This window comes from Pleurotus ostreatus, assembly GCF_014466165.1.
Source record: "Pleurotus ostreatus strain PC9 chromosome Unknown scaffold_2, whole genome shotgun sequence".
In the NCBI taxonomy this organism is placed as follows: Eukaryota; Fungi; Basidiomycota; class Agaricomycetes; order Agaricales; family Pleurotaceae; genus Pleurotus; species Pleurotus ostreatus.
Window position 1 is genome coordinate 2,580,797 of NW_023503157.1, and position 12,300 is coordinate 2,593,096.

Genomic DNA, 12,300 nt, shown 5'->3' on the forward strand with positions numbered 1-12,300 from the left:
GTTTGCCCTTGATTCTGGAAGGCCTCTCCCCGCCTGTCAGATGATCTACAGCATCGCATCGCCTTGTCGTTGGCGTGGATGCTCATGCGCTCGTAGAGCAAACCCTGGCCGCCCAATCAGGGAAGTAACGCTCGGTTGAACGGATGAATAATGCCCTCGGCCACATATTTCCGAGCTCGATGGAAGGTTAGTCTGCAGAAAAAAAACCTTGAAGCACTCCGCGTAATCGGCCTCAAGTTTTCTTTTGCATCGTGGTGCCATGGCACAAGAGCATAACGTGAACGCGTCTCCGTTTACAGCTTCAAAGTAATGTAAGCAGCCTCAGTAATCATCCACGCCAGGGTTGCCCATCGCTCACTAACACTGCTTTTTGTCATGCCATTCGACTTTCTATGACTCATACTGATGCGGGGGGTATCTACGAAATGCTGTTATCTCTCACAAGACCCGTCAACAGAGCCCATCCATGGCATCCAATGTCGCCAGTGACACGAAGCTCAGCCCGACTCTCAATTCTATCCAATATTGTGAAGGTATTTCTTCGAGGCACGTGATCATATATTGGTTATACTTCCGTGCCTAACGGTGATGCAACATCAGTCTCAGCCAAATTTCCGCCCATAAATCTAATCAACCGCAGCGGCCGTATGCGGAGTACGCATCGCCTCTCTTTGACTCGGAAAACATCGCCTAGGAGCGATCTTGTTCCTTATCCATACCGTGTTGAATCTCACTACCGTACTTGGTGACCAATGTCATTCCGGCGGTGGTTCACCAAATGGATCAATTCATCCACGGCTCCGTTCAAAGTGTACCTATCTGTTCTGTGTTTCACCCATCCCGTTTCGACAGGCAAGGCTATTCGAAACCAAAGATAGGACCTAGCAACGATTACAACCCACGCCTACCAATTATGCCTAGCCGCTCCCGATATTGACTCGGATATAGCATTTTCTATGCAACCGCTATAAAGATCGGACGCATATCCCTGAATGCCTCATCATATTCTACTTCCTATCACCCCTTTCAAGGATGTCTTCCTCACATCTTACCGTCCTCGAGACGAGTGCCTCCGTATATCCTTCGGCCTCAGCTTTCAAACTCCCTCAACTCGATGAGAGTAACAACATTGCAGGATGGCAGTCGATCACGTACTCACAATTTCAACACGACGTCGAGCGCTTTGCTCGATCTTGGTCACATAAATTGAGAAGTAGCGGTGTGCCTCGGCGATCGATCGTTGGTCTTTGGTATGTTCACAACTTACGTGACCCCATCCCCGATATTCACTCTAACATCTGTAGGCTTGGTGGGATGACCTACACCGATGTGCTGCACATATATGGTCTTTCTCGAGCAGGCTACATCCCTCAAATGTTCAGTCTGAGACTACCAAACCCTGTGGTTGTCTGTGAACTGTTGGGGAAAGCTGGCGCGAAGGCGCTCATCTACGACGCAACCTTCGCATCCACGTTGTTTGAAGCACCCGTCCCGATACATGTTGCAATGGAATACGACGAAGCCGATCCCCTACGTGAACCGTTACCCGAACGTCTTGATAACCGGCCCGAAGATCTTGCGTTCATATTCCACACCAGTGGTTCGACATCAGGAAGCCCCAAGCTCGTTCCTTGCAGCTTTAGGTGGCTAGAATCGGCGGTGAAGAAGTCCTATCAAGTTAGCAAGCCGATCAATGCTTCCAAGCAAGATGTCACTGTATGGATGTAAGCACCTTCGCCTTCTTTACTAAGTTCGTTGCTAATTTTGGTACAGGGGAAGTATGTGCCATATTGGCCAGACATTCAGTAAGTTTTCTAGCTGTTCGAAAGTTTTTGAACGCCACCTAATATTGTGTTTTAGTGCTTCTTGGCACCCTTCAGCATGGTTCTTGTGTCATTCAGCCTACTGCAATCAACTTCTCTTCCGAAGAGCTACATGTTATGATCCAGGACTGTGGCCTTAACCGACTTAACCAGTTCGCCACTTTCCTCGCCAATCACCTCCGGAAATCACGACAGGACCCCAAACTTCTATCGAAGCTTGTCGACCTTGATGAAATCCTGTACAGTGGTCTCCCCTTAGCTCGTGAGGAGGAGGAATGGGCCTACAATCATGGCATGAAGATACGGGTGAGCATCTTGGACAATTAATCATTGTTCCTTCACCTCATGACCACTGTAGAATCTATTCGGTAGCACTGAATGCGGTGCAATGCTCCTCTCTATCGGTGGACGTGACCGCACAGCTCCTTTCTTGCGTCCGCTCGAGGGTGTTCACTACGGTTTCGAGCCTATTGCACCCGTCTCCCCTTCAGAAGCAGAGCATCAGTCGACAGGTCGCATGTACGAATTGGTCATTTACTCTGATTCGGGTGATTGCCCAGATGCCTCTTTACGACACTCCGAAGACGGTCACTTCCATACAGGCGATCTGTTCCAGGAACCCATACCCGGTGCCTATGTCTTCCGCGGACGTGACGACGACTGGATAAAATCCGAAAACAGCCTTCGCTGTGATACCAAGTACGTCTATATGAAATTCGTTACCTTGGTGCCTCATGCTGATACGCGCTGTTCGTTAGAGCAATCGAGGATAATGTTCGCGCAATGTGCGGTTCATTAATCGACGATTGCATTGTTGTCGGCACTGGGCGCCCGTCGCCTGTCTTGTTCGTGGAGCCTGCAAGTGACATTGATCACGAAAAGCTCAAAAAAGAGATCATTCGCAAGACTCGGCAGTTCCACGCCAGGCGATATCTCCACGAGCGTATCACATCAACGAAGATGATAGTCGTCGTACCGCGGAAAGCACTCCCAAGGACAGCTACCAAGGGCAACATTCGCCGTAAGGCAGTCGAAGAAGCTTACCAGTCACAAATTGATAGCATTTTCGGTGTTTCACGTTAATCGTCGGACGGATTATGGCCTTCAATGGACCATTTATATAACTTATTATTTTCGCGTAAGCATTCTAGAGTCTATATTATCTATATTTTACTTTATAGTACTAATTGATATAGTTACCACTGCGTATTCATATTTGTTTTGTAGTAGTTGTCATCAGTAGCATTACCCCCATCCCCCCTCCGCATCCATACAGCTTGTAGCCTAGATTTTTACGTTATCATCTCCATGTATAGTTACCACAACAATTTCATCATGGTGAACACCTACGAGCTGCGGCGCCGTGCCAATCATTCAGTCGACTTAGCTCGTCTACCTGACGTTTCGATTCTCTCGAAACCGACCTTTCTGCGCACGTCAGGATTTGATTATGATCCATGATCCAGTGATTGATGTGGTCTATGTTGCTACACTTATTGGGATCGCCCATTGAGCAGAATCATATACACGGTTATAAACAAACAAAAGTACTTGATACAACTATAAGTTTAAACACATCAAACGTGAGGCGGTTACAGCGTCAAAGATTAAACTTAGCAGACGGATACCAGAAATTTTTGGCCTTCAGGAAGTCTACAGTCTACGCCATCATTGATTTGCAACATGAAACGACCAACGGAATCATGCCCTGGCTTCTGGATCGAGCACACGAACTGCGGCGAGGGCCATTTTGGATCCGCAGATGTTAAAGGTTGCGGCGCAGGTATAACTGACATCGTAACACGATGGGTGATTGTACCCGACGGCATTGGCGTTGTAGAGCGCAGTTGATGACGAGGGTCGGCATATATAGATGGATGTTGTCTGTCGGAGGTACAGTTGGACGAAGACTGGTTCGGACCGATCAGCCAACTTGTGAGGAGGATAAGAGGCCGGTACGCAGCGTGAAGAGCGCGCAATGATGATATGACGTGTTGGAAGGGGTTAACAGTAGCTTTAGACGCCTTTCCAGAGGAGCTAGGGTGTTCCACGATGAATCTATCCATCCAATAGAAGGCATTGATTGAATCTACAGCAAGGACACCGATGTCCGTGTGGGGTAAGTTGTCGGTATGATATGCTGGAAGATTACGAAGTGTTGCGGCAAGTTGGATTGATGACGACGGCTTGAATATGTGCAAATGGTCCAGACACTTCTCAACGATGTCGGAGCGCCATTCTGCGGTCCACAGGTGGGGTTGCGTAGCAAATCTTGATTCCAACCGCTTCAGGAGAATCTGCTTTACTCTCGCGATGCTGAAAGTGTTGTCGGAGTCAAATACCATTGCAGCCTTACCCCACCCGCCCAGGGCGCAGTCTTCATACTCTGGCGGAATGATGCAGTGGGACACGAGGTGGTACACCAAATGGGATTTGCCTGAGGCCGATGGTCCTTGTATTTCGACCACGTTTCCGAGTCTGAAGGTCGACGACGGGGAAGTGTCAACAGCACTGGAACTCGTGGAGATCGTGTCCGCGTGGGCCACCTCCGAAAGTCCGGAATGCGCTGATGCGCGGAAGGTCAGGATGAAGATTTTTCATAGTTTTAAATAGATCTCACGTCGGAGAGAAGCAAGGAGCTAGTTCATCAAGTAAATTTGTGAAACGGTGGGGATCAAACAAACTTGAGACACCGTACCACCTGTAAAGACTCCGAGTGGATTTCTTCCAAGAGAGTTTGGGCGGCCTTGGACATGAAGGATGGAAGAAGGAAGTTGGATTCTTATCTAATCTCATCTAATCAACATCGCTTGATGAAGCTCACGTGATCAATCCCTTAGAGACACCGTCTGCCGATCATCAGTTGCAGTGGTGGCACATGCATGATGCATTTCGCAGCATTGATGCCACCTGTTTCTGTTTCTCCCGTTTAGACTTGGACACGAATTCATTCAGCTAGCGCAACGGCGAAACGCCCTCTCTCCATTTTTCTTTTCTTTTACCACCGTAAACGAATCAACGACATTTTACGACCTGACACGTTTCTCTCATCATGGCCAACACGGTAGCAACACGAAGTCCCCCGAGTCGGCGCACGCCCTCGTCGCCCTCGCCGACGCCGACTTCGAACATCACTAGGGGTGCTACAGCTCGCTCAGCAGCGTCTACACGAACGCCGTCTTCTCTGAGTTCCAATTCAGCTCGACGGGCCTCAATCAAAGCACCCTCATCGCCGGTCGTGAATGGGGAGACAAGGGAATCTCTTTCTGCTGCATTGAAGCAAGAGACTGAGCAGAGAGAACAGGTACGTACAGCGATCACTTTGGGTGTACAGCCATGTCACTAATGGCCTACGACATACACAGCTACTGGTGAAATTGCAGGACAAGGACCAGACGATCACAAATTTAGGCGCAGAGATAGAAAGTCTTACCTCCGTACTGCATGCAGCCGAAACGCGTCTTAACGAATTGTACGCTGAGCAATCTCGCTCCGAGGCTGAACTGGTTCAGCATATGGACGTTGCAGAGAAATTGCGCGCCCAGGTACGCGAACTAGAGAAGGAAAAGCGAGATTTGCAGCGTCGGTATAATGAACAGGTCAGAGGGGTTTCGCTTCCGGATTTACTCAAACTAATGAGTGGACAAGACTGCCACATTTGAGGCCGAGCGCCAGGCGTTCTATGACAACGAACAGCATCTCAAATCTCGGATACAGTCCTTGATGCAGGCGCGTAAAAGGCCGGACCCTGAACCAGAGCCAGAACCCATACCCGAGGAAGAGGAGGAAGAATCTATCCCAACTGTCAAAGAAGTAGAACCTAGGCAGGACTTTAATGATCCGGAGGCAGAGCCAGCAGAGATGACTTCAATGAGGCTTGAACTTTCGACGCTCTCGACATCGTATACGTCTCTCCAGAGCACTCTAGTTCTTCTCCAATCACAGCTAGTTGATTTGAAACGAGTCAATAACGAACTGCAGGAGGACAATGAGGGTTACATGATTCTCCTACGGGAGAGGACACTTAGCGGGCAATTCAACTTGATGCGCCAAGTTGGCGGGGGATCTGACAGCAACGACGACGATGACCGCGAAGAACTTGAAGGCAATGACGATCGGAGCTTGCACAGCACGGGTAGAAGTACCCTTAATCCAGTCGACGAGGAACCAGAAGAGGAGCTCGAACACGACCTCGACAGGGACTTATCTACCGCACAGCATCCTGGCCGTCTACCAGGCCGCACAGGTCGTCGACGCGGCACCTCTGACTCTTCTGATCGACGCCCACCCGGCGAATCACTGGCCGACCTCCCCATCACTGGACCCGGACTCGATCTTGCCGCCGAACTTGGCCGCGCTGAGAACAAGGACCTGCTGGAAGACAATCAGCTGGATGACCAGCGCCCGCTTGGCAAGGCGAAACGAAACAAGAAGGGCACGGATAGTAGAAAGGTGTCCGCCTCAGAGAGCGGCGGCTTGATGTCGCCTAGCGAGGTTGAGTCACTACGAACCGAAGTGAAGTCTCTCAAGGATGCGAACAAGGCCCTTTCATTGTATGCATCCAAGATCATCGATCGCATCGTTTCTCAAGGGGGCTTCGAGCGGGTCCTTGCTGTTGATTATGATGAAGCTTCGCCTACTCCCGTCGCCACCACAATGCCAGCCTCCATACCAAACTCGCCTGCTCCGGCCAAAGCCGCACCTAAGCCTCGGCCCCAGTCCGCCATTATCGGCCGCTCGTCCTCCAATCCCACACCATCCTCCGGTGAAGGCCACTCTCCATCATTCCCTCATGTGCCGAAGCTAGACCCAAAGCCACCGGCTACCGGTGCGAAAGCGCAACGGCGTTCTATGTCTTTCGATTGGAAGAACTTCTCCCTTTTCAGTGCTGAGAAGAAGCCCGAAAATTCCGCTTTGCGTCCACTAACCTTGAAGCCCGGTGCTAGCCCAGTGACTGGGGCAAGAAAGCTTGATACACACGAAGACGAGGATGACAGGAAGGAGCGCGAACGTTTGAATGCAACAATGAAGCTTATGGGGATTCAGCCATCCCCTTCCCCTGTTGTCCCTCCGAGCCCTGTACTCCCTCCCGCATCAAATCCTGCTACTGCAAGTGCGAATCCTAATCGAAGGTTCTCATTGTTCGGCTTTGGGTCATCTGTGGACAATTCGGATGCCTCATCCGCAAAGTCGACGCCTTCGTTGCATGGCCCGTCATCTTCATCCGTTGGTCTCGGTATTGGGAACACTCCCAACTTGACGCAAGAAGCTTTGGAGCAAGCTGAAGCTGTTAACAGTTTAGCTGCTTTGGACGCTCAGGAGCGTCAGCTTAGTGCAGATATGGCGCGTGGAAATAGCGGTGGCTTCACGGAGATAGTTCCTCGAAGTGGAAGACGAAGCCGTCGAAGTGCTGGTGGAAGTGGAAGCGGCAGCACCGTTTGGAGCGCGGGGATGGGACGCGAAGAAGGGGATGATTCATAAGGCACAAAGGCTTCGCGAGCTTGTAAACAGAGTTACTTCACGCTCCATCTCCTTCGGTTCAGGGCAACCTTGCATGCCACATTGGACATATGAGGTCCGTGTTCAATGATGTTCTTAATGTTGTACGTTGTATACCCTTCTTGTAGATGTACGCCTACTACCTAATCGTCATCAAGTTGGAAATTATTACATTCCCATTGGCATGCTTACTTCGCAGAAGCGAACCCGGAGTCGGCAAATCAGTCTTCCACTATACCGTACTAGCCTCAGTCATGTACGAAGGTCCATCGAAGGAAGCGATGCCATGCGGGATGAGGTTACATGCCAGCACCCTCAGATACTTGCCCGGAGTTTTTTTGGTCCCGAGACTTCACATGAAGCTATCGAAAAGCGAAAAGAACAGCACTGCAAGAGTAGGGCATGGATTTGGACGTGTGGCTGACCTACCTAGCATCTGCTGGTGGAGTACTTCGAGTGAGTTTCCTCTGGGATGCAGATCTCCCGATTGCGGCTCATGCCACAAGCTTTGGTCGTGTACGATTTGGCACGTTCTGATCTATTAGAGGCTCTGAATATAGAATCTGTTGGATGCCACAATGACCAACGATGGGTATCCTTGCCTATTCCTTTGTACTGACTGCTACTTCTGGTTGCCAGCACCTTCGCCCGCCGTAGGCGAGTTTACGTTGGCAGATTAAGGGGGCCACTCTCATCTTCGTGACTGCTAGTTTTCAACTCGTCGTGTCCTTCCTTTGGGCTTATTGCTCGTTGTCGACAGGAAATGAACTCGAAATTCATAGCCAGGCCGAGGTTGGCGACCTCGATTATCTATGGGTCCGCGAGTACGGAGCCACCTTCAAGACCGGTGCCGCTTGGGGGTAGGTTACTCCTCTACTCTCCAGTTCAGCTGTTGTTCCACTGTGATAAACTTGATGATATCTACAGAAGACTGACATCTTCACCTGCGACCCCATGCACTTCAGCATATCTTCCAAACCTCGGGATATCATTATCCCAAACGTAAGGATGCAGACCAGATTGCTCGTAACGCTGGTTGGAGATGGTATCGCATCGGCAGTTGGTAGGGTCGTAGAGGTCCCCTAGTATCTCCGCGTCCTGTCTCTGATATGAAAACAGGTGATACGCCATAGGAAAGTGATGAGTCCCGCATTCACAGCCCAACAATTACATTCCTTCCTTCCATTCTTCCAAAGCACTGCTTCTCAGATACGCATTTCATCTGGTGCATCGTACTTAGGTGTTAATATTGTAATGGCGCAGATGACCCAGAAATGGAAGGACCTCATTCAAGTTGGTGATCGGACTTTCAACGTATGGCAATGGCTCGCTCGAAGTACCCTAGATGCCATGTGAGTGGGTGAGTATAATCGTAGTGTGCTCGCCTCACATTCTTACATTGGACCACAGCAACATTCGACTATCAGTTTGACGCAATAGAGGGCCCTCAGACCCCCCTTGGCAGGTCGTTAGAAAATCTCTTGTACATTCTGTCCTAGCGCTTCCGCTCCGTCGATCGATAGCCAGTCATGAAGTAGATGCAAAGTTCCGATAGCCTACTTTACCCTTTTCTGGTGGATCTTCTCTTTTGGGGATTATGGCAGTACATATCCACATCCATTCTTCGATATGTAGAGTATATTCCGACAAGGGAGTGTATCCGATTTCGTGCCTTCAGCGGCCTAGCGAGAACTCAAAGGGTTTGGTCGAGGAGAAGGTCTCCGTATTCTTGGTGGATGCTACCAACCGGGACATCATGAGCGTATTGGGCAAGTAGGCTCTCCCTAATAGTCTTCACCTGCTCATTTATGATGTAGTCCAAGCCAACGTGTTCGTGATCCCTGAACGCCAACTTAATGAAGACAAGATCTTATCCCAAATGGCATAGGTCCTACTTTCGTATATTTCGGTTTAGCAAGGATCTGAGGCGTTCTCTAGGACCATTATATTAGCCGACACGAGACTACGGCATCAATACCAACTTGGCTCCTGTATGAGCTTTCCAAGCATCCAGAAGACCAGAAGATGATGCGAGAAGAAATCCGAGAGCTTCGGGCCAAACTACCCGGAAACAGAGTTCACCATGAAACATCTAGACTCGATGGCATTCAGCAACGCCTGCATGAAGGTAAAGATCGATTTGGTATCACTCTACGGATAGGAAGTATTGCGTCTCCACGCCTTTTCTCATAAGCTGGTACGAACAGTTAAGGTGCTGGTGGCGATTTAGCGCCTATTGCCTATTTGGATATTTACTTCCAAGAAGGCAACCCTGAGTCCGTACATGTACCACTTAAGGCCGAGGGTGGCCACCTTGCGCATGCACATGTCGTCCCTTCAGACTGACTTTGCCGCTTCTTGACTCTGGGTGGCTCACACGGGCGGCGGTCATATTATCGATAAAGGCAATCTAAGAAGCATACCGGCGGAGTATTCGTCTATGGCATGGAGTTTGACGTATCAGGATTGGGTGGCCTACACAGCACCGTTGTTGGTGGGGTACTTGTGAGCTTCTGCCATACTGCAGATCCCCCGAGTGACTAATTTATATGATGTTACCGGCCCATGCGTTTTGGCCGTCCTCCGAACACTCGCAGAGCACATTGCAGAACTTTCCCATCTGTTCGAGCCCTGCGTATAAATTCTCTTCTGTAACAAGGTGTCACCATCAACAACCATGGGCATCATTTTGTACGTCTTTGTCGCGGCTCTGTTCCTTGTGGTTGTTAGTTCCTTCGCTCGGCGTAGCCGAGATTACGTTAGAAAGTTGAGAGGACCGCCTTCGCCCTCATGGCTGCTGGGTAAGATATATCATGCCCCATCCATTCTTCTGACTGATTAATGCTCGCGGTCTATAGGAAATGAAGTAGAAATCCGTAACCAGAGTGAGGTCGGCGATCTCGATTTTCCGTGGGTACGCGAGTACGGGGCCACCTTCAATACAAGGGGTACTTGGGGGGTATGTTCTCGAGTTCGCTCAGCGCACAGCCTGACTGAATTGATGATCTCTACAGAAAAGGGTTGTCTTCACCTGCGACCCTCGTGCACTCCAGCATATCTTCCATACCAAGGGGTATCATTATCCCAAGCGTGCTGACGCCGCCCAGGCTACTCGCAACATTCTTGGAAGGGGTATCATGTGGGCATCAGGTACGATCCTGGAAGTATTCCTTGACATCTCCGCGGCGTGGTTCTGAGTGGCAACAGGTGATACGCACCAACGCCATAGGAAAGTAATGAACCCAGCATTCACAGCCCAGCAATTGCGAGCCTTCCTCCCGCTCTTCCAAAGTACTGCTTCTCGGGTGCGCATTTCACCCACAGTATACCTGGGCGTTAGGTTTACCATCGGCATTGGCGCAGATGACCCAGAAATGGAAGGACCTCATCCAAGCCGGTGAGCATACTTTCAACGTATCCCGCTGGCTTGCTCGAAGTACGCTCGACGCCATCGGAGAAGGTGAGTCTCGCAGAGGAGTGCTCAGCATGCGTTCTTACAACGGACCACAGCGGCGTTCGACTATCGATTTGGCGCGATTGATAGTGCCCAGAACCCCCTGTCCAAGTCGATGGAAAATCTCTTGTATGTCCTGTCCCACTTCCGTCCTGTCCTGTATAAATCTAAACTGCGCTCGTAGTTCTGATACGTTACTCTACCCATCGGGGGTGGACCTTCTCTTTAAAGGATTGTGGCAGTACATACCTACATCGATCCTCCAATACGTAGAGTACATCCCAACAAAGGAGTACATCCGGTTCCGCGCCTTCAGAAAGTTGGCAAAGAGCGTTTCCAAGGGGTTGATTGAGCAGAGAGCATCCGTTTCCATGGGAGATGGAACCAGTCGGGACGTCATGAGCGTGCTAGGTGAGCAGGTTTTTCTTGGAGTCCTTCGCCTCCCTTCGCCTCCTCATTTACGACGTAGTCCGAGCCAACGTGTCCGAAGACCCTAAAGGCCAACTTGACGAAGATGAGATCTTATCCCAAATGGCGTAGGTCCTACTTGGGTATATCTTGGTTTAGCAAGGATCTGAGTCGTTCTCTAGGACCATCATATTAGCGGGGTACGAGACTACTGCATTAACACTTGCTTGGCTTTTGTATGAGCTTTCCAAGCATCCAGAAGACCAGAAGATGATGCGAGAAGAAATCCGAGAGCTTCGGGCCAAACTACCCAGAGGCACAGAGTTCACCATGTTGCACCTAGACTCTTTGACATTTACCATTGCTTGTATGAAGGTAGGTACACAACTAGCACCCGCCAAGTCGGAACTCATATTACCGCCTGCAGGAAGTCTTGCGCCTCTACCCCATCGTCCCTGCACTAGTACGCACTGCAGAAAGAGATGACGTTCTTCCACTGGCATTGCCTATCGTCACCAAAGATGGAGAAACCCTGACAGAGCTCCCCATCCAAAAGGGTCAAGATTTTATCGTGTCCATCTGCGCATATAATCGCCTGCCGTCGGTCTGGGGAAGCGATGCCGATGAATGGAACCCGCGCAGATTCCTTGATACGTCAAAAGAGAAGCAAACGTCCGTTGGAGTGTACGCAAATCTGTAAGTCTTTGATCTGATTGACGCCGTTCATGTATGTCTGATGTCTGAGCAATGCAACGTTTAGGATGACGTTTTGTGAGTTTTTACTGGACGTTGATGACTCTATATTCTCGTCTGACCCACGTACCCTTTGTAGCTGGCGGAGTCCAAGCATGTATCGGTTGGCGATTTGCGTGAGTCACTGTTCTTCGTCTTGTCTATCCTCATTGACGTCCGAGCCAGCGTCATCGAGTTGCAAGCACTCTTAGTCGAGGCAGTGGAGAATTTCAAATTCGTTCTGCCCAAAGGAGTGGAAATTATGAGGCTCCCCGCAGGAATCATGGTCCCTATGGTCAGAGGCAAGATGAGCGAAGGGACTCAGATGCCTCTTCAGGTCTCTTTGATGGAGGAATGACCACGGACTTATAGATAGTACAATGG

At 50.1% G+C, this 12,300-nt stretch overlaps 4 protein-coding genes across 4 annotated transcripts; 3 read left to right on the top strand and 1 right to left on the bottom strand.

Annotated features, from left to right (window-relative positions):
* Positions 1 to 1,032: 1,032 nt before the first annotated feature.
* PC9H_003762 (uncharacterized protein) lies at positions 1,033 to 2,906 on the top strand (the record flags this gene model as incomplete). Its single annotated transcript, XM_036773354.1, has 6 exons — positions 1,033 to 1,250; positions 1,305 to 1,724; positions 1,774 to 1,805; positions 1,861 to 2,129; positions 2,182 to 2,522; positions 2,582 to 2,906. 6 exons carry the CDS (start codon positions 1,033 to 1,035, stop codon positions 2,904 to 2,906), a joined length of 1,605 nt encoding a protein of 534 aa, XP_036634827.1.
* A 530-nt stretch (positions 2,907 to 3,436) lies between these two features.
* On the bottom strand, positions 3,437 to 4,578 carry PC9H_003763 (uncharacterized protein; the record flags this gene model as incomplete). Its single annotated transcript, XM_036773355.1, has 3 exons — positions 3,437 to 4,389; positions 4,444 to 4,462; positions 4,522 to 4,578. 3 exons carry the CDS (start codon positions 4,576 to 4,578, stop codon positions 3,437 to 3,439), a joined length of 1,029 nt encoding a protein of 342 aa, XP_036634828.1.
* Positions 4,579 to 4,875: 297 nt separating this feature from the next.
* On the top strand, positions 4,876 to 7,304 carry PC9H_003764 (uncharacterized protein; the record flags this gene model as incomplete). Its single annotated transcript, XM_036773356.1, has 3 exons — positions 4,876 to 5,127; positions 5,189 to 5,422; positions 5,472 to 7,304. The coding sequence occupies 3 exons, from the start codon at positions 4,876 to 4,878 to the stop codon at positions 7,302 to 7,304; spliced, it is 2,319 nt and encodes a 772-aa protein (XP_036634829.1).
* Positions 7,305 to 9,999: 2,695 nt separating this feature from the next.
* On the top strand, positions 10,000 to 12,274 carry PC9H_003765 (uncharacterized protein; the record flags this gene model as incomplete). Its single annotated transcript, XM_036773357.1, has 13 exons — positions 10,000 to 10,123; positions 10,181 to 10,281; positions 10,337 to 10,472; positions 10,530 to 10,627; positions 10,686 to 10,782; positions 10,833 to 10,905; positions 10,961 to 11,187; positions 11,246 to 11,312; positions 11,367 to 11,559; positions 11,612 to 11,880; positions 11,945 to 11,955; positions 12,017 to 12,053; positions 12,103 to 12,274. 13 exons carry the CDS (start codon positions 10,000 to 10,002, stop codon positions 12,272 to 12,274), a joined length of 1,605 nt encoding a protein of 534 aa, XP_036634830.1.
* Between the last annotated feature and the right edge of the window lie 26 nt (positions 12,275 to 12,300).